The sequence below is a fragment of the Tupaia chinensis genome, unplaced genomic scaffold (genome assembly GCF_000334495.1).
Source record: "Tupaia chinensis unplaced genomic scaffold, TupChi_1.0 Scaffold000706_1, whole genome shotgun sequence".
NCBI lineage: Eukaryota > Metazoa > Chordata > Mammalia > Scandentia > Tupaiidae > Tupaia > Tupaia belangeri.
Genome location: NW_006160229.1, coordinates 5417934 through 5443009, shown reverse-complemented (window position 1 = coordinate 5443009; position 25076 = coordinate 5417934). Strand labels below are relative to the sequence as shown.

At 40.0% G+C, this 25076-nt stretch overlaps 1 protein-coding gene across 1 annotated transcript in view; it reads left to right on the top strand.

The window, feature by feature from the left end:
* The first annotated feature begins 10482 nt into the window (after window positions 1-10482).
* The window catches only part of VGLL1 (vestigial like family member 1), a 36262-nt gene continuing 21668 nt past the window's right edge, over window positions 10483-25076 (top strand). The window contains exons 1-2 of the mRNA XM_006160702.2: window positions 10483-10575; window positions 23387-23621. Of these exons, the coding sequence (XP_006160764.1) occupies window positions 23408-23621 (214 nt within the window). The 5' untranslated portion in view covers window positions 10483-10575; window positions 23387-23407. The remainder of the gene's footprint in view (window positions 10576-23386; window positions 23622-25076) is intronic.

Here is a 25076-nt window from a genome sequence, read left to right as displayed (position 1 = left end):
TTAATTATTACATACCTTTACCACACAAAATATGGCTTTTCAAGGCATATATATGCATTGCGTGTCAATCAAGTCAAAGATACTCCCATACAGATCATCCTCCACAGATAACTTTCCATTCTTATGTCCATTAGATGCTCTTTTCCTCTTAGCCCTTTCCTCTCATCCCCCACTATCTACCCCATCCCATACAGTCTCTGGTATCTACACTGCCAACTCTGCTATTATATCTTCCAATCATTCAGTTTCTGCCATAGAGTACAGATATTTGGCATATATTGAGTGAAGACATGCACTATCTCATTTTTTTAATTGCTAGAGGGTGCATGCATGCTTCAGAGAGGGAGAGAAAGTACCTTTTAGTGGGGTATGGTCACACCACTGTTTTTTTTCCCCCCTTCATTTTCCTATCATTTTTCTATGGTAGAGATCAAAATATTGGAGGGCATAAAAGTAGTGAAAATAGTTAATGATGATTATAAAAAAAAAAAGAATTTGTGGCATGCATATGCATGCACCTGGTGTGATTTTCAAGCTGTCAGAGCTGGCATTCAAACCACAGCCAGCCACGTGAGACCTGGGTCTCTACACACAGGCTCAACCATTGTTCCATGGGGCCAGCCCAATATCTCATTTTAATTTGTACTTCTCTAATAACTAGTGAAGTTAAACATTATTTCAAATGTTTATCAACTCTTGCATTTCTTCTGTTTTGATTTGGTTGTTCATATCCTTTTCCTGAGTCTTTTAACTGTCTTGTTTACCTTTTCCTAATGATTCATAGGAGTTCTTTTTTATATTATGGGCCATAACCTTTATGCCTAGGTGTTTCAAGTAGTTTCTCTCAGTGTGTCATTTGTCTGGTAACTTTATGTTGGTTTTAGGCACACAGAAGCTTATCATGTGTCAATTGGTAAATCTTTCTGTTTATGACTCTTGAGCTTCATGTCAGGCCAAGAAAGATGTTTCCCACTTTAATATTTGATTTATTATATATTAATAGTATATATATCCTTTATGCCTAGGTGTTTCAAGTAGTTTCTCTCAGTGTGTCATTTGTCTGGTAACTTTATGTTGGTTTTAGGCACACAGAAGCTTATCATGTGTCAATTGGTAAATCTTTCTGTTTATGACTCTTGAGCTTCATGTCAGGCCAAGAAAGATGTTTCCCACTTTAATATTTGATTTATTATATATTAATAGTATATATATGGGGCTGGCAAGTGGCATGGTGGTTAAGGGTGCTGGACTCCCACATGGCCGACCATGGTTCAAGTCTTGGACCTGGTGGCTTGCTTTCTCACTTCCCCTCTCTCTCTCTCTCTCTCTCTCTCTGATCAAAATTTGTCATCTATATGTTTCTATATATTCTTTTAGAAGTTTACAGTACAGTCACATACCATATAATAACATTTTGGTCAATGACGAAACACATATATGTATGGTGGTCCCACAAGATTATAATAATAGCCTAGTTGTGTAGTAGGCTATATACCATCTAGGTTTGTGTAAGAACACTATGATGTTCACACAATGATGAAATCACCCCACACATTACTCAGAACATTGTTGAAAAATGCTTGACTGTAGTTTAGTCTTTATGTTTATATCTTTAACCTTATGGTATTTCCTTTTGCATAAACTATGAGAAACAAATTGGGATGGGGGATGGGGGATTTTAGAGCTCACTTTTAGAACTACTAAGTTTGGGATGCCTATTAGAGGAGAAGTCTGAGCTAGAGATGTAAACTTGTGAGTATTTATTACATAGAAGATATTTAAAACTTGGGCCAGGACTGTCAAAGGAGAGATTATAGAATCAGGAGAGAGTGCAGTATCCCTAGAACAGTCCAAGATTTAGAGGTTTAGCAGAGGAGATTGGGAAGAAAGAGCTAGTAAAGTCAGAGAAAAGCAGGAGAGTGGTAAGCCAAGGTGAGAATGTTGGAAAAATAGAAAGGAGTGATCAACTCTTCTAAATTCCTCCAAGATGTTGAGTAGAATGAGCATAGAACTGGGGGGACCAGCAGTTGGTGTAATGGCTATGTTGCTGAACTCCCATGTAGTCGACCGTGGTTCAAGCCCTGGACCTGGTGGCTTAAACTCACACCAGGCGCGTGTGTGTGCATGCCCAAGATCCCAAGAGGAGAATGGAGAAGGAATTGTGGTGTGGCCATCCCCCCTGAGGGGTGATTTCTCACTTTCTGTCTCTGTCTGTCTGGCAAACACACGTGCCCTATAGCAAAAACGTCTAAAAAAAAAAAAAAAAGGTGTCATTGGGTTTACTAACATTGAGCTGATTGGAGACCTTAACCAGAACAGATACATTGGAGTGATGAAAATGGAAGTTCCAATGGAGTGAGTTTAGGAGTGAACAGAAAGGTGAGAAGTAGAGATAGTGATCAACCACAGTCAGTTTGAGACGTTTTGCTGCAGGGGTCAAAGGGAGGTAGAGGAGGGGATGTTAGAAAGGGAGGTAGAGGAGAGGATGTTAGAGATGCAGGCATATTGAGGATGGGAATGGTCCAGTAGAGATGAAAAAATTGAAGCAGGAGAGAAGGGATAACTGAGGCTTAAGAGAGGCCTTAAAACCCATTCTTCTTGTTTATGTGCACGAATATATATATAACCAATGTCTTCCCATTCCTTCCCCCCCTCACCCAACATCTAATCTGCAAATTATTCTCTCTGATCTACTTCTATCCTCTTGAGTCCATTAGGTTACACTAATGAGTGAGGACACACATGTTGGTGGCAAAGTGACATATAATTTTCAAAAAAACCAGTACAAAGATGTTTGGATGTCTACAATGTAGTATGGTGTTGAATGTTGGGGATGGTGAATATGTTTATATCCTCGATTTGATTATTTCATAAATATGCTTTTAAAAAAGCTGTACAGTACCTTTACAAAGATGTGAAATGATTATATGTAAATCAGAAATTACAATAAAAGAGGCCTTAAAATTCATTCTTTTCCCAATGAATAGCCAATTGTCTCAGTATCATTGACTAACTGATCCATCTCTTTCTTACTGATTTGAAATCCATAAAATATGAAGTTCCCATATTTGTACTCTGTAGTCTTCCATGATTTCAGTTTCCAAACTACTAAGACAGTTTTCAAGTTATTTCCATCACTACTTATCTGTTTACTGAGTATCTTTTGTATTGCCAGAGTGTGTGTATACTTGCCAGAGAGAGACAGAGAGAGGGAGAGAGAGAGGGAAAGCACCCCTCAATGGAGCATGATCATGCCACAATCATTGCCCCTATATTTTTCTATCCTCTCAGGATTTGAACATGCACATGTGCCTGGTGTGTTTCTCAAGTGTCCAAGGCTAGGACTTGAACCACAGCTGGCTATATGGGATCCTGCTCCCTGAACCAGTAGGCCACAAGGCTTCTTTGTCCTATGGAAGCAATATTCCCTCGAGTATCTCCCAAAGTACTAATTAGAATTTTTAAAATCTACCTTCTGGGAGCCAGCAGGTAGTGTGGTGGTTAAGGAGCTATACTCCCACATGGTCAAGTGTGGTTTGAATCCCAGATGTGGTGGCTTGCTCTCTCTCTCTCTCTCTCTCTCTCTCTCTGTCTCTCTGTTTCTCTGGTGAGCTCATGTGCCCTGCAGCAAATTAAATAATAATAAAAAGTGAAATAAAATAAATAATTCTTCAAAAAAATAGTACCTTGTGTTTTTCACATTAACTTTCCCCTCAAATGTCAATTGCTGTTCTGTGCTTAGTGTTTCTATATAATGCTGTTGATTTTCTTTCAATGTCTGGTGATTGGCCATTCATATGAAAGACTAGATTGCTACTTTTTGTTTGGAGGGATTTTTGCTATAGGGCATGTGCACTTGCCAGAGAGACAGAGAGACAGGAAGCAAGAAGTTACCCCTCCCCCCCAGGGGGTGGCCACACCACAATCCCTTCTCCTCCATCCTCCTCTCAGGATTCTTGGCACGCACACACACATGCTTTGTGTGAGTTTTAAACCACTGGGTTTAGGACTCGAACCACAGCCAACTATACGTGAGTCCAGCAACATAACCATTATGCCATCTGCTGGTCCCTTGATTGCTACATTTTGGTAAATAGTTTGGGATCCTCGGCTGTTATGAAGGTCACTATTCACCTGACAAGCCTCCTCTCTGACTGTGACAGAACTGTGCAGGTAGATGGTTGAATGTGTGCTAACAGGAGGGTTCCTGTTTAAGAAGTGTGGGTAGGGAACTGGCTGCAGTCTGCAAAGTTAGTCCTTCCGAGTCTGGGAATTCCTCAGAGACTGGGAAACCTTATTGTATGTACGGTGCTTCCAAGGGTGTAACTGCTCTACCAAGATGCCATTTGTTCCTGTATTCTTATGACGGTCCTCAAATTACCTGGATACTGCTCATTTCCTTCTGAAACCACAAGTCCATGCTTAGGTTCCCTGTCTGAGCACAAGAAGAGTTTTATTTAGAAAGCTGTTCTCACTGACTTTAGCCAGGGGTGAACACTAGAGCAAGACACTGTGCACAGAGTTGGAGAGTGGCCCAGCTGCTTTGGCAGACTTTCAACTCACTTCTCTGCTTTCTGCTCCATGACTCACTCCAACTCCTAGCCCTTGTAACTCTGAGCTTTGTCTGGGGCTTCATTCGGAAGATTCATGATTATTTATCCAATATCCTATTCTTCTATTAGCAGAATGTAGGGTCCACATTATAATTTCCAGAAATTTCTTACTGTTTCGGGGAGGTCACACAACATAGTGGTTTAGGTCACAGACTCTAGAGCCATACTGCTGGTTTAGACAAGCTACTTAACTTTTCTGTGGCTTTGTTTGGTCAAGTTTTTAAAAAGGATGATAATAGTACCTGCCTTGTAGAATTACTTACATGGTTTAACAGACATAAACTGTTTAGTGAAGTACTCGGACCACTCCATTTTTCTGGTCAGCTGGTGATACCTTTTTTGGCTTTTTAGCCCTGCCTTGGATTTTTTCCTTTCTCATTTTTTATTTCTTTTGGCATTTTGGTGGCATTTTGGAAAGAAGATGAGATTAAATACCTTTGGCTCAGTCCATCACCTGGAACTGGAAGCGAGCACATCTGAAAACACAATAAAAGGAACATTGTACCTTTATGGATCTCACCATCTCTTGATTTACTTAGAACAGCATAGCTGTAAGAAACCTTGCTCCAAAAGAGCACCTTCACTAAAAAAAATAAAAATAAATAATAAATAAATAAATAAGGAAAGAACTAAGAATTAACTTCAAGATTGCAAATCTATTTAGGGGAAGATTCCAGACTATGGTTAAGATCCCTTGCCTCCTACTCCAATTCCCTTACCACTGAACATAAGTAAATAAGTAACATCTATCATATGTACCAAGGTCATAAACTCCATTATGTCTGTGCCTATCCTTGGCCCCTTTCCTCCTCTCACAACACAATGCCTGCTCTTCCTATTGAAAGCAAGTCTTCTCCCCTTAACTTTGATCCTGTCCTCTCCTCCTACTTTCTCCAGATTTTATAAATATTTTTAAATTATATATTTATTAGTAGTAGTAGTATTCAATTTGAACAGAGAGAGAAAAAGAGAGGAGAGTGGGAAAGCAAGTCACTAGGTCTAGGACTCGAACCACGGTCAGCCATTGTGAGAGTCTAGCAACTTAACCACCATGCCACCTGCCAGGCACTAGATTTTATATTATTAATAACACTTTCTTTCTGTGGCAGACTCAACTTCTTGCTCTCAACTGAATCATTTCCTTTGTCCTTTATTCATATAGAAATCTATCCCTTTAAGAAAATGAAACAATAACTTCACTCTACCCCTCATACTTCTACCACCAGATTCTGTTTTTTCTCTCCACTCATACTTGCAAACTCCTACAAGTACTCTTCACGTTGTCAGTTTGGGCTCTACCTTGCCTCTTCCCCTATTGCACTTGAATCTGTTTTTGGTCTCTAACCTCTCACTGAGGTCACTTATGACCTCTATGCTACTAAATCCAGCAGACATTTTTCAGGAATCAGATGTACCCACTGCTCAGCAGCATTGGCACATAGAGTGTTACCATCCTTATGGTTTTTGTCCACTTTGCCCATCCCATCTCAGTAATGTCTGCTGGCTCATCACTTACACATGGCTAGCAAATGTGAGCATTACAGAAGCTTGATCTTAATCCTTCTTTATGTCTCACTCTCTACTCTCCCTGGGTGAGTTAGAACCCAAGGTTTCAACAGACATCTATATACCATTGGCTCCTAATTTTCTATCTCTAATATCTCTTCCCCCTGACTACCATCATCTTTTCTTTGATGACTTCAAGACTTCTCAAAATCAGCATGCTCGAAATGGAAGTCTTTATTTTCTCTCCTAAATATGACACTCTTCCAGTGTTTCATATCTCAGTGAAAGGTGCACTCATCAATCAAGTTATGCAACCCTCAAACCCAGGAATTATCCTTGATACCTCTCCTTCCCTATATCCAGTTTAGTACCAAACCTATTGATTTTATTTTCTAAATACTTCTTGAATCTATCCACTTCTTTCTACTTCCTTGTTCTTTGCTCTGGCTCCTAGATGCAGCTACAATCATCTCTTCCCTAGACTATGAGAATAGCTCTCTCTCTGGTCTGTTTACATCCACTTAGTCCTTCAATTCCTTCTGCACACTATGGACAGACTGACGTTCTCTTCTGTAAAAGTTCACTTTATACATGATAGAAAACACATGCATGAGAGAAAGAGAGAGAAACACCTTCAACAGGGTTTTGTCACACTGTAGTCCCCTCCCCCCAGCCTTTCAGCTCTTTAGGATCTTGGGAACCAATGCATCTGAGCCAGGGATCCTAACAGTAGTTGATCATATGGCTTCCCTGCATTGCAATTCAGTTTGCTACTGACTGGGCCATGAGGAGTGATGTGTTCAAATGCTCATCTGATTATGTCACCTCCATCTTCCTCACCTTCCCCATACTCTTCAACATGTATTTCCATAAAACCCTTTAATAGCTTATTAGCTTATTATTCTTAGGAAAACGATAACATTTCCTCAATACGGCTGCAAAGCCTGTGTTGCTCTGGCCCCTGCCTACCTTTCCAGTTCATCTTGCACCATGTTCCCTCCCACCATCTCCACTCCATTCTTCTGCTTCCTTCCTCCTGTCACTCATATTTTCCAGGCCTCTCCCACCTCAGGGCTTTTGCACATGCTGTTTCTTCCACTTGAAACACTCCTCCCTCCCTCCCTCCCCTCTTCACTTGATTAACTTTCTCTTTCAACCTATCAGATCTGTTTAAACATTATTCCACAAGGAAGGGGTACCCTGTCTTCCCTGATTAAGTCAGGGATTTTTTTGGGTCTTGCTTTGTTTCTTTAATCACGGGCTCTTTTAGTATCAGGCATTGAATCATCACCATTGCAGTTGTACATTCTTTTTTTGTTTGTTTGTTTGAGTACTTGAATAATTTCTCTGTCTCCCCCACTCCTCACATGTTTATTGAAGAAATATTTATGGAGTCCCCACTATATACTTGGCATTATTTTAGAAGGGGTAACAAACTGCAAACAAATAAATATGCAGTATGATATCAAAAAGCAAAAGGGGGAACCAGCAGTTAGCGTAATGGCTATGTCGCTGGACTCCCACGTAGTCGACCGCGGTTTGTGTCCCGGACCCGGTGGCTTAAAACTCACGCCGAGCGCATGTGCGTGCGTGCCCAAGATCCCGAGAGGAGAATGGAGGAGAAGGGATGGCGGTGTGGCCATCCCCCGTGGGGGGTGATTTCTCGCTTTCTGTCTCTATGTCTCTCTCTCTGTCTGTCTGGCGAGCACACGCGCCCTATAGCGAAAACCTCTCCAAAAAAATAAATAAATAAAAGCAAAAGGTACTCTAAAGAAACACAAAGTGGAAAAATAGGAGAATGTGAAAGGCTGCTACTTTGGATAAGATGGTTAGAAAAGGAAGATGTGACTGAGCGGAGATTTGAATGAAGTGACGGAGCAAGTCAGGAAGATGCCTGGGGGATGAGCATTCTGGAAAGAGAAAATAGTGAGGGTAAAGATTAGAGGATGTTTAACCTGTTCTAGGAGCAGCCAGGAAGTCAAGGCAGGAAGTGGAGTGAAGGGGACAGTGGTAAGAGATAAGGATAGAGATGAAGGTGGGGCTAGGTCATGGAGGGCCAATAGCCCATGCAGCAGGAAGGGAAGCCACTAACAGCTTTTAAACCAGCAACAATTGGGTTCTTTGTATGTTTTAAAATGATCACTGTAGCAGTCTTGGGATTAGAAAGGGGTAAGGGTGGAAGTAAGGAGGCTAGCTAGGATTCTAGTGTTGGTCCTAAGGAGACATGATGAGGCCTGAGGCCAGGGTGAGCAATGGGGAAGTGGTGAGAAAAGCCAGACTGGGAAGCCTTTAGAAGATTGAGCTTACATAATTTGTTGAGATGTTCCTTCAAACTGTCCGAAGTGTCTTCTCACTTAAAGAGAAAGTCAGGGTACTAGCAGATGGTGTAGTGGTTATGTCATTGAACTGCCACGTGGTTGACTACAGCTTGAGTCTTGGAACCAGTGGTTTGAAACTCACAACAGGCATGTGTGCATGAGTGCTCAAGATCCCAGGAAGAGAATGTAGGAGAAGGGATCGCAGCATGACTATCCCCCCTGAGGGTGATTTCTCACTTTCTGTCCCTCTATCTCTCTATCTCTTTCTCTCTGGTGACCATACATGCCCTAAGGCAAAAACCTCTAAAGACAAAAAGAAAGGAAGAAAAAGAAGAAAGAAAAAGAAAGAAAAAGAGTCAAAAGCCTTTGCATGGCCAGTGAGGTCCTCTGTCTCTGGCCATCCCCCTCTCCCCTCACTTCTTCCTCTTCAGCCACACTGGCTTCCTCCCTGGCTATTCTGTGAACAGACTAATCTCACTTTTTGCATTTGATGTTCCCTTAGATATCAAGAAAGCATCACTTTCTCCTTCAGAGTTTTGCTCCAATGTGATCTTACTGGGAAATCTTTTCTTTATAACCCTCTTTAAATTTGCACCTTAACCTGGAACTCTCTGTTCCCCTTCTCTGGTCAGTTTCTCTTTATAATACTTTTCACCATCTGAAATTATACAAAAATGTATGTATGTCTACATTGTATGTACACACAAACATTTAGCATCTGTGTGTATTTATTCCATGATGGCAGAGGCTTGGTCTATTTAGTTGACTATAGAACATAACTCCTAGAACAGTACTTGGCCCATAATAAGTGTTAAACAACTATTTGTTGAATTAATGTTAAAGTAGAGAAAAGAGAGGAGCAAAGAATGGCTCCAGGATTTGGGACCTGAATGATGATGCCACTTACTGAGGCAATATAGAGGGGTCTTTAAAATGAGGATTGGCATGGTGTTTAAGGGCGTGGACTCCCACATGGCTGATCATGGTTCAAGTCCCGGACCTGGCAACTTGCTTTCTCACTTTCCCTTTCTCTCTCTCTCTCCTCTCTCCTTCTCTGGTCAAAATTAAAATAAATAAATAAATAAATATTAAATGAAATCATTCTTTTTTTTTTTTTAAATGGGGATGGGGAGACCAGTAGATGGCGTAATGGTTACCTCACTGGACTCTCACGTAGTAGTCAACTGCAATTTGAGTCCAGACCCAGGGGCTTAAACTCACACTGGCTACAAAATCCTGAGACAAGAATGGAGAAGGGATTGTGTCATGGCCATCACCCCTGGTTGATGAGTTCTTGCTTTCTGTCTTCCTGTCTCTCCAGCAAGCACATATGCCTTAAAGAGGATTGGGGCCCCCCTTCTCTAACCTTCCTGCTGGAGTCCCTGAACTGTTTTGTCTATCACAGGTTCAAAGGAGCCTTAACTCCCTCTTCGGTCCACAAAAGCCTGTTACAAGGCCACAATCCTAGGGGTCTGGGTTCTCCTTTTCTTCCCACAGGAAGAAAGGGAAAAACTAGAGACAACCCAAACAGACTCTCAATAACTGAGACCAAATGGACAGCAGTTTGCTCTGGGCCCTATAATTGATGGTTTAGACATTATTGACTCTGTGTATAGTTTCAGGTGAAGAACTGGCCTAGTAGTTCAAGAGAAAACATCGCAATACCTTTTTTTAATGCAAAAAGAAAGAAAGAGAAAGAAAGAAAGAAAGAAAGAAAGAAAGAAAGAAAGAAAGAAAGAAGATAAAGAAAGAAAGAAGAGAAAGAAAGAAAGAAGAGAAAGAAAGAAAGAGAAAGAAAGAAGAAAGAAGAAAGAAGAAAGAAAGAAAGAAAGAAAGAAAGAAAGAAAGAAAGAAAGAAAGAAAGAAAGAAAAAGAAAAAGAGTGAGCTACTGTTTTCCTCATTCCTGCAGGTGCCCAACCAGGTTGACTTGTTGGAGTGCATTTTCTGCATTCTTAATAGATAGCTAGCAGGAAACGCCTTGTACTACCCAGCAAGGAGGCAGAAAGTAGCAAGGGGAGGGTCCAAATCTCAGCTCCTGTTTCCACAAATGCTGAATTGCTCTCACGTGGGCTGTTGAAGCACACCTTTCCCTGGCCATAGAATCTTACTCTGTCTCAGGTGATGGTCTGAAATTAAGGTAAGAGAACCAGGAAATTTTGAGGGGGAGAAGAGGGATGGAAATTCAACTGAGAAGAAATGGGGGGCATCACATGCTTTGCTCAGTGAGATACAGTTTGTTCTCTTTGGGGTTTTTGTTCCAAGTGATCACTGTGACAGGCAACCTCTCTGGCTCCCTACCCCACCTGGGGGTGCTAAGTACCATTGTGCAGGAGTGCAGTAAGCACATCCATGCAAGCAGACTATGATAGAATCTAGGTTGGGTTGCTGCTTTTGGATTCTGTGTTCAAAGATTGTTTTTGCAGAAGTTTGAGAAATATTCTGAGGTCCACATGGAGGACTTAGTGTCTATATTTTGTAAACTAGGGAAGCTTGCAAACTGCATGAATTTGTTGTTGTTGTTTTTGCTATAGGGCACATGTGCTCGCCAGAGAGAGACAGAGAGAGGGAAAGTGAGGAATCACTTCCTCGGGTAGGGGGATGGCCACACTTCAATCTATTCTCTTCCATTTTATTCTCAGGATTCTGAGCACACATGCACATGTGCCTAGCATGATATTAAAGTCACTGGGTCCAGAACTTGAACTGTGATCGGCCATGTGTTAGTCCAACGCCTTAACCACCATACCACCTGCTGGCCACTAACTTTTGTAATTATGCCAGTCTGACCGCACACCTGGCAAAGTTTGGCCTTGGAGTTTTGCCTACAAGAGGCTTTTGCTACAAGCCAAGCACTTGTAGCAAGCATACAAACACCTTCTCCAGGAGACTCCCATTTCTTCAGCCTCACAGAAGGTCCCACAGATTCCAACTTAGCAGCATCTCTTTCTCCTAGAACAGAGCTTCCCCTCACTCCAGTTCACTCATGAATGAAGAGACCCCCTTCCAGAGGGCTCATTTGAGGATGAAGGTGCCCAAGTTTTTCCAGAGATAATAGTGAAACGTACTTCTGAGATTGACACCAGTGACGTTTCTCACAATTGTAATACATCTTGAACACAGTGCCTCTCCAATGCAGCTCAAGTGTGGCCCAGGGCATGTGAGCTGGATCTAAAAAAGTAACCCATGACTATCTTTTTTAAAAAACTGACACATAATAATTGTACATATTGATGGGGTACAGCGTGATTTTTCAGTATATGAATATAATGTGTGAAGATTGAGTCAGGGTAAGTGGTATTTTGTCAAGTGAAATGTACTAGGCACAGAAAGAGAAAAGTCACATATTGTCATTCACATGTGGAAACTAAAAAACTTGACCTAGTAGAAATAGAAAGTAGAATAGTGGTTACGAGAGGCTTTCCTTTTCAGTGTTATATATGTATTTGGACAGGAAAAGGGGAGCAGTGGTAGTATTTGTGGATTATTGAGGATCCACAGTTATTCACAGAACCGTCCAAGGTGAAGGGGTCGAAATAGTCTTCCCAACTTTCTCTCTCTAACCTTTCCTGGTTGTGGCCAGTTAACCTGTAGTTTCTGTAAATCTATCCAAGGAGAATAGGAACATGCTTCAAGGCTCTGATATCTCAAGGATCCCTTGTGGCTTCAGGGGGAATTAGCAAAGACAGACTGCAAACTATGTCAATCCTGAGCCTAGAACAGCAGCCTCTGGCAATTCTGAGAGGAAGAAGGTGAATCCTCTAAAACCACAGGAGGCAGAGGTTTCCAGGAGAAGCCCTGAGGGAGCAGAGGAAGTGCCTATTTTCCATGAAAGACATCAGATGGTTACAGGTCCTGGATCAAGGCTCCTGTGGGATTAGGAGTCAAGCTCTCCCACATATTTGTTAGGTGGGGAGAATGAGGCCCATAGAGGGAAATAAACTATTAGATCCACCAGTTAGGCAGTAAGGGATGGTGAGAAGAGGAGAGATGTAGAAGCCAGAGAGACCTGGGCTCAAATCTCAGCTCTGTCACTGCTTAACTGTGCAACCTAGGTAGTTTATTTCACCTTATCTAAATCCCATTTACTCATCTGTAAAATGGGGATAATAATACCTACTCTAAAGGTTGTAAAGATTGGAGAAGATATATGTAAAGCTACTTGCACAGAGTAGGTATTCTGTAAGTTGTAGCTTTCAAAAAGTGATGCCTCCATACTTATTGTTTCACAGTAGCTCCCTCTTAGCTGCCGTTTCACTTTCCAGGGTTTCAGTTATCTGTGGTTAACCATGGTAAATAGGTGAGTACAGTATAGTAGGATATTTTGAGAAAGAGAGAGAGACCATATTCATATAACTTTTATTGCAGTATATTGTTATTGTGGTTCTATTTTCATTATGTTACTATTGTTAAATTTCTCACTGGCTAATTTATAAATTAATCTTTATCATATGTATGCATATATATATATGGAAAAAACAGTATATATAGGATTCAGTACTATCTGCAGTTTCAGGCATCTACTGGAGGTCTCTGACAAGTTTCCTGGGGATAAAGGGGAAATACCATAATATTCATAATAGCTTTGATTTATTTCAACCACTCTAAGAGTCTGAATTTATCGTGTGCTTTTTTTTCTAAAATTTTATTTATTAATCCATTTATTTTTTCATTCGACCAGAGAGAGACACAGAGAGAGAGAGAGGAAGTGAGAAAGCAAGCCACCAAGTCCGGGACTCAAACTGTGGCCGGCCATGTGGGAGTGTCCAGCACCTTAACCACCACATCATCTGCTGGTCCCAATCATGTGCTTTTTTAAAATTGAGTAATAATTTGCCTACAGTGAAATGCTCAGATCTTAAGTGTACAATTTGATAAGTTTGTCAGAAGTATACATTCACATAATAATCTTCACACTCACTAAGATGTAGGTCATTCCCAACATGCCTTCCTCATGTCCCTTCCTAGTCAGTCTCTACCCCACAAGAAATCACGCTTCTGGCATCTATCACCATAGATTATTTGAGCTTGTTCCATATAAGTAGAATCATATAATGTATGGCTTTTTGTGTCTGGCTTCTTTCACTCAGCATAATGGTTTGTTTGTTTTTATTGTCAGAGGGTACATGTACTCTCCAGAGAGAGAAAAGAAGAGAGAGAAAGCACCCTTCAATGGATCATGGTCACACCACAATCCCTTTTTCTTTATTCCACCATTCTGTCAGGATTTGTGGTATACATGCATATACACCTGGTGTGTTTTTCAAGATGACTCAAACTGTGGTCAGCCATGTGGAATCTGGCTCCTTTAATCACTGCACTATGGGACTGGCCAAAATAGTGTTTTCTTGAGGTTCATCCATGCTGTTGTGTGGATTAGTAGTTTGTTCCTTCTTATTGCTGAGTATCATCTCATTATATGAATATGTCATAGCTCTCTGTCTCTGTCTGGTCAAATTAAATAATAGTAATAATAACAATAATAATGATAACAAATGGAATTAAATAAATAAATAACTCATTAAAAAAAAGAAATAGGATACAATTGATGAACTTTTTAGGTAGTACTTGGTTATGCTTAGCATGACTGACAACCAGGGTAAACAAAAATTATGGCGCTCAATCAAAGGCTTTCCTTGATAACATAATCCAGTTATGATCAGGGCTAGAAAGATTCTGAAAGAATTGTTTAAAAAGTTTATTTATTTATTTATTTCATGAAAGAGACAGAGATAAAGGTAGAAATTTAGGCACTCCCAACACAGTCTTCATATCATGGCATTCTCCCAATCTTAGCCAGAGGCGGATCATAGCTACAGGCATGCCTGGCATATTTAGGGAGGTCTCTGGACATAAAGCTGGGATTTACCATGTGGATCAGCCTCCTAAAGCATCCGTTTTAACACTGTGCCACCATACCATCCCTTGTCTAGGTTTTTCTTTGATTACCCAATCTGACTTGCCATGCACTCTGGCTAAATATTTATTTACTCTATTTTTTCTTGTGAATCTGTTGAAAATGACTAGACTTCAATAGATTGTCTCATTCTTCAGTCTATGAGACACTTGAAGAAGGGGACCATTTCTTACTCAGTTCTTTATCTCTAGTACCTAGCACCGACTAAGTGTTTAGTAAACAATGACTGAATGGCTGCTTGATTGAATGTCAAACAGAGGAAACAAAATGTAAGGAAATAATATTAGATTAGGAGTCAGAAGACCTGAGGTTTTCCTGACTGTGTATCTTTGGGGGAACCACATAGCCTATTTGGGCTACATAATACTCTTGGGTCAAAAGAAGGAGTTGGTATTATGTGAATTCTGCAGCATATTCTGTTATAGGTGCGCTAGAAGTGTCAGTGGGTTATGATGGAGACAATTAGGAAGGAATCTGGCAGTGAGCTGGGGACCATTTTTAAAATCTTCTCCCTTCAGAGGGCTACATTTAATTGTTGTTCATCTCTATAGCACACAATATGGTTTTTCAAAGTATGCATGCAGTACATGAAAATAAAATCAAGGATGTTACCATATACATCATTTTCATTGGAGAACGTTATATTCTTACATCTACTAAATATTTCTTTTCTGAACCCCTCCTACCTAATCTCTGCTACTCACTTTCTGTTACCTACATTTGTCCTCCCTACCATTATAGCTTTAGATCTTTTGATTTCTGCCATACACTGCAGATATTTAGTATATATTGAGTAGGGACATATAGTGTTTGTCTTTCATAGTCTGGCCTAATTCACTTAGCATTAAATCTTCTATATTCATCCACTGTATCAAATAATGGAGTCTCATTGTTCCTTGTGACTAAGTGATACTCCGTAGTGTACATATGCCACATTTTTTTCAATTCAATCATCAGTTCTTGGGCGCTTAAGTTGATTTCATGTCTTAGCAATTGTGAATAATACTGCAATAACCATGGGTGTACAAGTGTCTCTCTGAATATTTTCCCATCCTTAGGATAAATATGAAGGAATGGGATTATTGGGTCACATGGAAGTTATATTTGTCTATTTTGAGGAATCTCCATATTATTTTCCATATATGGATATCATTTACATTCACAACAGCAGTGTAGAAAGGTTATCTCAATACTTGCTATTGATCTGTTCAGGCTTTTTAGTTCTTCCCTATTCAATCATGGCATTTTGTATGTGTCTGGAAATTTGTCTCTTTCATCTAGGTTTTCTAGTTTGTTAGCATAAAGTTGTAGGTAGAATTCTCTTATGATCTTTTGTATTTCTGTGACATCTGTTATAATATTGCCTGAATCATTATGAATTTTATTTATCTTATTCTTTTCTCTATTTTTCTTGATTAGTCTTTCTAATGGTTTGTCAATTTTGTTTATCTTATCAAAGAACAAACTTTTGATTTTGTTAATTTTTTTGTATTTTTTAAATTCTTGATTTCAATTATTTTTACTCTGATCTTTGTTATTTCCTTTCTTCTAATACTACTGGGATTTTTTGTTGTTGCTTTTGCATTTCCTCGAGATGCTTCATTAAGTGATTTGTCATCTTTCCATGTTTTACTTGTGAGACTACATGCTATAAATTTCCCTCTTAGGACTGTTTTTACTATGTCCCACTAATTCTGGCATGCTGTGTATCAGTTGTCATTTGTCTTAAAGAATTTTTAAATTTTAGTCTTAATTTCCTCAGAAGCTTGGAAGTCATTCAGGAATACATTGTTTAGTTTCCATGTATTTGTGCATTTTCAAAGGTTCTTTCTGTTGTCAATTTCAAGTTTAATTCCATTGTGGTCAGAGAATATGCTAGCTATACTTTCTGTACTTTTATATTTGTAAAGACTTGCTCTGTCTCCTACTATTTGGTCAGTCTTTGAAAATGTTGCATGTGGAGCTGAAAAGAATACGTATTTAGTAGTTGTTCGGTGAACTATTCTATAAATGTTTGTCAGGTGTATTTGGATATGATATCATTTAGCTCCTGTATCTCTTTGTTTATTTTCTGTCTAAATGACCTATCCAGTGATTTCAGTAGCACATTAAAATCTCCAATAATTGGTGTGTTACCATCTGTCTCTCTCTCTCTCTTTAGATTTAGAAATTTTTCTTTTATACATTTGAGTGCTCCACTGTTGGGTGCATTAGATATTTACAGTTGTTAGGTCTTCTTGGTGAATTAATCCCTTTAGTACTATATAGTGTCCTTCTTTGTCTCTACTTACAGTTTTTATCTTGAAGTATATTTTGTCTGGTATCAGTATTGCCACTCCAACCTTTTACTGGTTTCTGTTTCCATAAAATGTCTTTTTTCAGCCCTTGACTTTCTTTTCTTTTTCCCAAATAGTAAAGCTATATATATATAGGCAAAAAGAAATGAAAAAATTTATGAGAACCAGTTGGCTCTAATAAAGAGTAATGTATATCTTATTTGCAAATTCTATGGTACACATCCTTTATGACAATAAGTTTATAATAGACTTAAGTTTGTATATCTATGCAATATATGTTTACACCTATATGACAAGACTTCAAAATATTTGTGAAAAATTGGAAATAAGTACAAGTTTATGTTGGTGCAAAAATTTTCAAAGTCCATTCATAATTTTTTGGTAATATGCATTTTTCATGAACATATTTCTCATTAAAAATTAACACTGATGTGTGTAATAAATGACCGTGCCAAATGTTGAACTTGTCTGTCTTCATAATATTCAGATTTTCATTTATAAAATACTTGCTTTACTAATTATGGCTGCAAAGTAAACAATGCCATTTTAGAGCTATCACCCCAAACACTATCTTTATACTTTAATTTGGACTATACCCATTGCTTATAATTGCTTGCAAACACATAGATTTATTTAATTAGACTTTGGGTTCCTTGAGTCCAAAGATGATATATAACAAATATCCGTATTTCTAACATTAAGTATACTACCTGATATATCATAGTTAAAAAAAACATATGGTATATATTGCTATAGTATAGCAAACATAGGGCCAACTGGTGGCATAGTGGTTAAAGGAACTGGATCCCACATGTTCAAGAGCACTTTTCAAGTCCCAGATGCTGCAACTTGGAGAACACACTAGATGTAGGTGTGTGCATGCCCAAAATCCCTAGAGGAGAATTCAGGTGAGGGAATACTGGCATGGCCATACCCAGGGTGCAGAGAGTGATTTCTCATTACTCTGCCCCTCTTTGTTTCTCTCTTGCAAGCACATATACCCTATAACCAAAACCAAACAAACAAAAAAACAAACATAAACATACAAGTGGAGGAACCAACTGATGGCATGATGATAAAATGCTATGCTCTGTGAGACTGACCCCATAGGAAAGTCTTAGTTTCATGCCATTCCCCCTGAATGTGCTGGCATGTGATTATGATCCAAGGGCAGCTGAAGTTGTGGATGAATTCCCTGGGTCAAAACTCTGTTGGGGTACTATCTCTCTCACTCTCTCACTTTTGGAAGAAATAAATCTTTAAAAACTACAAAGAGAAATTATATGCAATATTATTAAAAATGATACAAAAAATTTTCAATTCCTCAAGTTTTTATTTTAAAAATTTTTAAAAATAATTATTTCATTTAACTTTATTTATTTATTTATTTAAATTTGACCAGAGGGGGACAGAGAGAGAGAGAGAGAGAGAGAGAGAGAGAGGGAAAGTGAGAAAGCAAGCCGCCAGGTCTGGGACTTGAACCACAGTCAGCCATGTGGGAGTCCAGCGCCCCTAACCACCACACCACCTGCTGACCCCCTTTATTTTTTATACAATCATAATTGAATATCATTGTAGCTTGCAAAATGTATTTTCTCATCATGAATACATTATATATTAGTCCAGTTAAAGATATTCTCAAACACATTATCATTAACAGATAATTTTCCGTTTTTGTGTCCCCTAAGTGTTTTGCTTCTTTATTTTTCTCCTTGATTCCCTTCCTCTCACCCTCCCCCATTTCCCACTCTCCTCCTACACTGTTTCTAGTATTTGTAATTTGTCTCCATCCTTCTGTTTCTTCCAATCTTTCCATTTCTGCCATACAGTGTAGATATTCAGTATATATTAACTGGGGATGTACAATGCCTCTCTTTTGTAGTCTGGATTGCTTCACTTAGCGATAAATCAGTCTAGGAATGTCTTTGTCCATGAGGTGTGTTTCTTGTAAGTAAGATATAGAAAGTTCCTTTTTGTTTATCCATTCAGCCAATCTGTGCCTTTTAATTGGGGAATTTAGTCCATTAACATGCAACATTATTATTGATACATATGAACTTATCCTTGTCATTTTCTTAGTTATTTTGTGTTCTCTTGTTTCTGTTTGTCTCCCTTTAAGTTTCTTGATTTAATATTCCCTTAAGTATTTCTTGAAGAGGTGATCTACAACTGGTGAATTCTTTCAGTTCTTTATCTGAGAATGATTTTATTACTCTTTCCATTTGAAGAATAATCTTGATGGGTATAGTATTCTAGGTTAAATTTTTTTCTTTCAATTCTAAATATCTCTTCCCATTTTGTCCTTGCCTGTGTTGTTTCTGCTGAGAGGTCTGAGGTTAGCTTAATGGAATAATCTTTCTAAGTAACTTGGTGTTTTTCTCTTGCCATTTTTAGAATATTGTCTTTGTCTTTTTTTTTTTTCCCAATTTGGCTATGATGTGTCTTGAGGAAGATTATCTTATTATGACTCTGCTTGGTCTTTGCTGTATTTTCTGGATTTGGATGTCTGTATTATCTTTCTAGATTTGGAAAGTTTTCAGACAGTATTTCATGAAATAGATTTTCTATGCCTTTGCTCTTCTCTTCACCTTCTGGAATATCTATTTTGCAGCCATTTGGCCACTTAATGGCATCTAAAATTTCCCATATTTTATCCTCTTTTTTGATGGTTATCTTTTCATTCTTCTGGTGACTTGGGTCAAGTCAGAGGTTTTGCCTTCAGGTCAGAGATTCCTTTTAGTTCAACTCCCAAGGGGAATGTCCATGCCACAATTCATTCTCCTCTTGTGATTTTGAGCATACATGCGCATGTGTCTGGCATGTCTTTCAAGTCTCCATGTCCAGATCTTGAACCATGCAGTCAACCATGTGAAATCCAGCCACCTTAACCATCACGTCACCTGGTTGGCCCACAAGAGAGATTTTTCTTTTAGAATTATTTATTTAATTTTATTTATTATTATTTTAGTTTGCTGCAGGGCATGGCATGTGCGCTCACTGGAGAGAGAGACAGCAAAAGAGAGAGAGAGGGAGAGAGAGAGAAAGTGAGACAATACACCACCAAGTCCAGTACTGGAACCATGGTTAGCCATGTGGGCATTCAGCGCCTTAACCATCATACCACCTGCTGACCCCTCAAGAAAGATTTTAATTTCCTGTATTGTATTCTTCATCTCCAGAAGTTCTGTTTCATTCTTTTTAAGAGCATCTATCATTTCTTTCTATAATTCCTGTCTCATGTCATGTAATAATTTTCTCATCTCTTGGAATTGAGTATCTGTTTTCTTTTGCATCTCATTGAATAATGTTATAATGAATATTTTGGATTCTTTCTCCAACATTTTTGATTTCCTGAATTTTTTTCTATTGTGAATGAGGAGTTATTTTTGAGGAGTTGTTTTGAGGAGATATTTCCTTGCTTTTTTAATATTTCTAATATCTCTGTAATGATTTCTTGGTATCTGGTAGAGATTTTACTTCTCTCTATTTGTTAGATTCAGTAATGTTAGAGGGAAATGGACAGCTCTAAGTCCCTAGTGTGCCTCCAACAAAGTGGTCCAGAGTGGGTCAGAAGTTATCTTTCAGCATATATTTTCAGTGGGGAGTTTCTCTTGTTTTTCTCCCCTGAAGAGGATGTGGTGGAGGAAGGAGGGGAGAGCTTCTCTGGAGTCTCGCTGACTTTAGGTGGTTGACTGCTCTTTATACTTTCAAGTAGAAATTATGTGTTTCAGAGGTTCCTATTATGTTTTATCTGTACTTCAACAGACTCAAAATTCACTTTTGAGGTGTTTAATAGTATTTCTTTCCTGAGAGATGCTAAGGTTGGTATTTCTAGTCAGCTTTCTTGCTCCTGACCCTCAAGTAGGATAATGGTAGAGATGCTTGTGCTACTCTTCCTGATGGGTCTCAGCCTTGGGCTCTGGTGTCTTGGTCTCACCAGTTTCTGCAACTAACGCTGACCCAGACACCTCTCACCACCTCTGGTGGGCACTTCTGGCTCCCGGTCATAACACAGTCTGTTTAAACTTTTTCAGGCTTGCAGTTGCAGATGTCTGTGGTGGGGGGAGGGGGGTGACAGTTGACTTTTTGGGGAATAGCTCAATTTCTGAACCTCTGGGCTTGGAAGCTGGGTCAAGCCACAGATTTTTCAGTGGCTGGATGGGGAGGCAACAGCTGCCTCCCCAGTGATTATCTCCAGTCCCAGACCCTGGGGCCCGGTGGCAGTCATCCCACTGCCTGCGAGTCTCTCTGAGGCTTGCAGCTCTAGCAGTGTCTAGAGGGTAGGAGGGTAGGGAAGGAGGTATGTTTTACCTGTTAGGTGAATAATTCAGTTCCCAGGACCATGAGTCCCAGAGGTGGGCCTGTGCCTCTGCTTGCATGTCACTCTCAGACTCAGGGCTCCAGTGGTGTCCAGGGTAAAATACCAGAGCTGCTTCCCTGGCAGATATCTGAGTTCTTGGACCTTGGGTCCCAGCAGTGGGACTGTTCAGCTCCAGCACCACCTGGGATAGAGGGCCACTACTGTCTCCCTGGTGAATGTTTTCATTTCTAGTCCCTGGGTCCCAGCAGTGGGGCAAGCTGCAGTTTGATAGTGTCAGGATCTCCTCTTCAACAATGTCTGAGGGTGAGGGGTAACTATTACCTTCCTAGCAAATATCACAGTTCTTGACCTTGGGACCCAATAGTAGAGCTGCATGATTGGGTCCAGCGCAGCAGGCAAAGACAGCAAGGCTGTATGCCTAGTTGCAGCCATTCCTGGTGGCTTCTTCCTAAGGTGGACCTTAAGCATTTCTCTAGATGGGAGGGATGGCAGGTGACATTGTGGTTAAGGGTGTTGGACTCCCACATGGCCAACTGTGGTTTGAGTCCTGGACCTGGCAGCTTGGTTTCTCACTTTCTCTCTCTCTCTCACTCTGTCCCTCTCTGGTAAAATTAAAATAAACAAATAAAGTTAAATAAAATAATTCTTAAAATAATTCTTTAGATGGGGACTAGTAGGTGGTGTGATGGTTGCATTGCTGGACTCTCAGATGGTTGACCACAGTTCAAGTCCTGGACTCAGCATCTTAAATATCATGCTGGGCATGTATGTGTGCATGCCCAAAATTCCAAGAAGAGAGTGGAGGAGAAGAGATTGCAGTGTGACCATTACCAATGGGGGGGGATTTCTCACTTTCTGTCTTTCTGTCTCTGTCTTTCTGGTGAGCACATGTGGCCTATAACAAAAATCTCTCTAAAAAAAGAAAATCCTCAAGGTACACATTAAGCCTGTACAATGAGAAGCACCAGAGCTGGTGGCAACAACCACAGCCCCAGTGGTTTCCCACCTGTCAAATCCAAACCTCCTGTTCACATGTCTCCATATAGACATTCACACACTCTCCTACATGAACATACATTCACTCTCACACATGCTTGCTTAGACACACACCTACATATTCACAGCCATTTTCCTGGAAGTCCTAAATAAACTTTTTTTTTTTTGAGAGGATTTTTGCTGTAGGGTGCGTGAGCTCACCAGATAGACAGAAAGAGACAGAGAGACAGAAAGCGAGAAATCACCCTCCGGGGGAATGGCCACACCGCAATCCCTTCTCCTCCATTCTCCTATCAGGATCTTGGGCACACACGCACATGCACCCGGCGTGAGTTTTAAGCCACCAGGTCCGGGACTTGAACCGCGGTCGACTGTATGGGAGTCCAGCGACATAGCCATTACGCTAACTGCTGGTCCCCTAAATAAACTTTTAAGAGGCATGCAGATACACTACTTCCCTAGTAAAGGAAGGCCATAGATTGTATCCACTAAGAGCAGTTCTTGCCTAGATGCAAATGGATATCCTCAAGAGCTGTGCTCCAGAGCTTGCATGGTAGGAGATGATGATATCATCAGTAGAACCTAAGTTTAAGATAATTCTGCAAAAAGCTATTGAGCATCTACTCTATTCTGGGGACGGTTTTAAATACAGAGTATATGGTGGTGAATAAAGCTGACAATGTTAGTCTTTCAGGGGATTTCTACTAATGCTGCCATAATATATCAGCATATAATGTTTTGTGGAGATCTGTATGTGGTTCAGAATATACTGTCTGGAGGCCTTTGAGCTGGTGTTGTTCATAATTGCTAGTTTCTAAAACAGGTTGGGGATAGGTGTAAGACACTGTTTTACATAGACCAGGGTATCAGAAGAAGTGGAAAAATTTGATGTGTTTTATTCTCTTATATGGAAATGGTCGAGAGAGCAAGCAATGGTTTGTATGCAAGCTGAAATTGTCAAGCACCAACTGGATGGTTTAGTCTGGCTCTCCAGAGTAGCCTGTGTCTACAGGTAGTTCTGAGCTGACCTTGGCTTATTCATTTGTGAAGAAGGCACTTCTCCCAGAAGGTAGGTCTGTTTTTTGGCCTCAATGTTCTCCCCCTTTCAATTTCTGATACTCTCATTTACTCATGTTATTTCGTATTTTTTTCCTATTTGTAAGAGAAGGCCCCTTTCAGCACTTTGTGGAGTTGTGTCATGTTGTTCCCTGAACACTGATTAGATAAGGCTCCTCAGCTGGCTTTCAGAAGAGCACAGTACTGTTGTTGACCTTCAGAAGTTCCAGGGCTTCCTGGGGGCCTCAGGGAGAGTATGTACTTGGTTGGAACAAACTGCTTACCCCCAAGGATGCCGCTCATCGAAACTATAGCCAAGCCACGTGGTAAATAATGCCAGTGACATTTTGCATTTGGTCTGCAGCTATCACCTGTGTCACTCACAATGGAAGAAATGAAGAAGACAGCTGTCCGGAGGCCCAGAGGTAGGCAGAGGCCTGTAAAGACTGAATGGAATTCCCGGTGTGTCCTCCTTACCTATTTCCAAGGGGACATCAGCAGCGTAGTGGATGAGCACTTCTCCAGAGCTCTGGGCAATATCAAGAGACCCCATGGATTGAGCCCTTTGAGCCAGCATGAAGATGTGATCCTAAGGAATGGTAAGCATGCTGGGAGGGAGGAGGCTGGAATTCTCTTTCAAAGCTAGTATTGAAAGACCAGTTCTTGGATGTACTTGATACACTTGGACTTAGGTATATTTGACAAAGGTAAATCATACTGTCTAGTGAGAAGTTGCAACTTCTTAGAACTTTAATGTAAAACTGAGCACGGTTGGAGTCAAATCACTTCAACTGCTTCATTATTTCCACACTCATGTTAAATACTGTGTTCACTGCTCAGCACACAGTGAGAGCTCCACAACTATTCACTATTATTGTCATTATCAGCGCTATTATTATTACTATTACTAATGGCCCGAGGGCAGAAACACTGCCGGACTTATGGTAAGATACAACATGTCCCATGTAGGTACTCCCAGCCTCCTCTCCATGAATAGTGGATGATATGGTAAACATGAGCTGGGGACCAGAACGAAGTGGATGAAGAGTCTAGCCACATTTCTCTCCCGTTCTTCAGAGCGTCAGAAGTGTCTATTGCATATTATTTGATAAGTTTTAAGACATAAATATTTTTACATATCAAAGCAGTTACTTCAAGAGAAAATGTGCACATCAAATTGACCAGGTTGAAGAAAGCCATAAACATTAAGTGGGCAGAGGTCACAGTGTGGCTTTCATGGATGCTAGCCACTTTTGCCTTCATGGGCCTTTTCCTCCATAAAAATGTTAAAAATTACTGTGAATTACAGTGGCTGTGTTAGTAAAATGGTGAATATAATCCAGGCTGGATTCATTTTTTTTAAGTGTTCAATACCATTTCTATATCTATGTTCTTCTTCTGATTTGAAAACAATGTAAAACCTTTTGTGGGCTTCTGAAAGTATTCACAGTCCCTAAGATCTGTGCTTCTTCTGCTTAATGGGGAAGTCACCCCTGCCAGCTGCATGTGACTCAATATGGCTTCCCTTTACCTTTTAGAAATTTTCCAGTGAACCAAAATCCGGTTCATTTAAAAGCCACTTATTGTTGTTTCTGAGTGTACATGTTGCTCTCATTAGAGGACATACCCACTTCCAAGTCGGGGGCTCTTTGTAAAACAGACAAGTGGAGCCTATGACTGCAGGAGAAAAGCTCACGTGTTTCCAGGTGCCATCACTCTGGATTTGTTCTTTGAGTCTGGACAAGGCATTGTTGTGTATCTGATGTGCTCACTTTTGCCAAATTTACTTCTTGCATAGACATTATTTTTCCAGTCAAGTGATAATGATTTTTCTTAAAAAAAAAAAATCTTGTGGGTTAAGTAAACATGTGGAAGGGTATGTGGTAGCAGCAGATACGAAAGGAAATAGGTGGTAAACTGTGAGGTAGTGGGTGAATAGCAGGGATGTGATGTCCAAGAGTATAATAAATAATCTCAGCAGGACCAGGAATGACTGTGTTCTTGAGTCAAGTGAAAATTGCCATGTGGTAAGAGCTGAGAAACATGGTATGCAG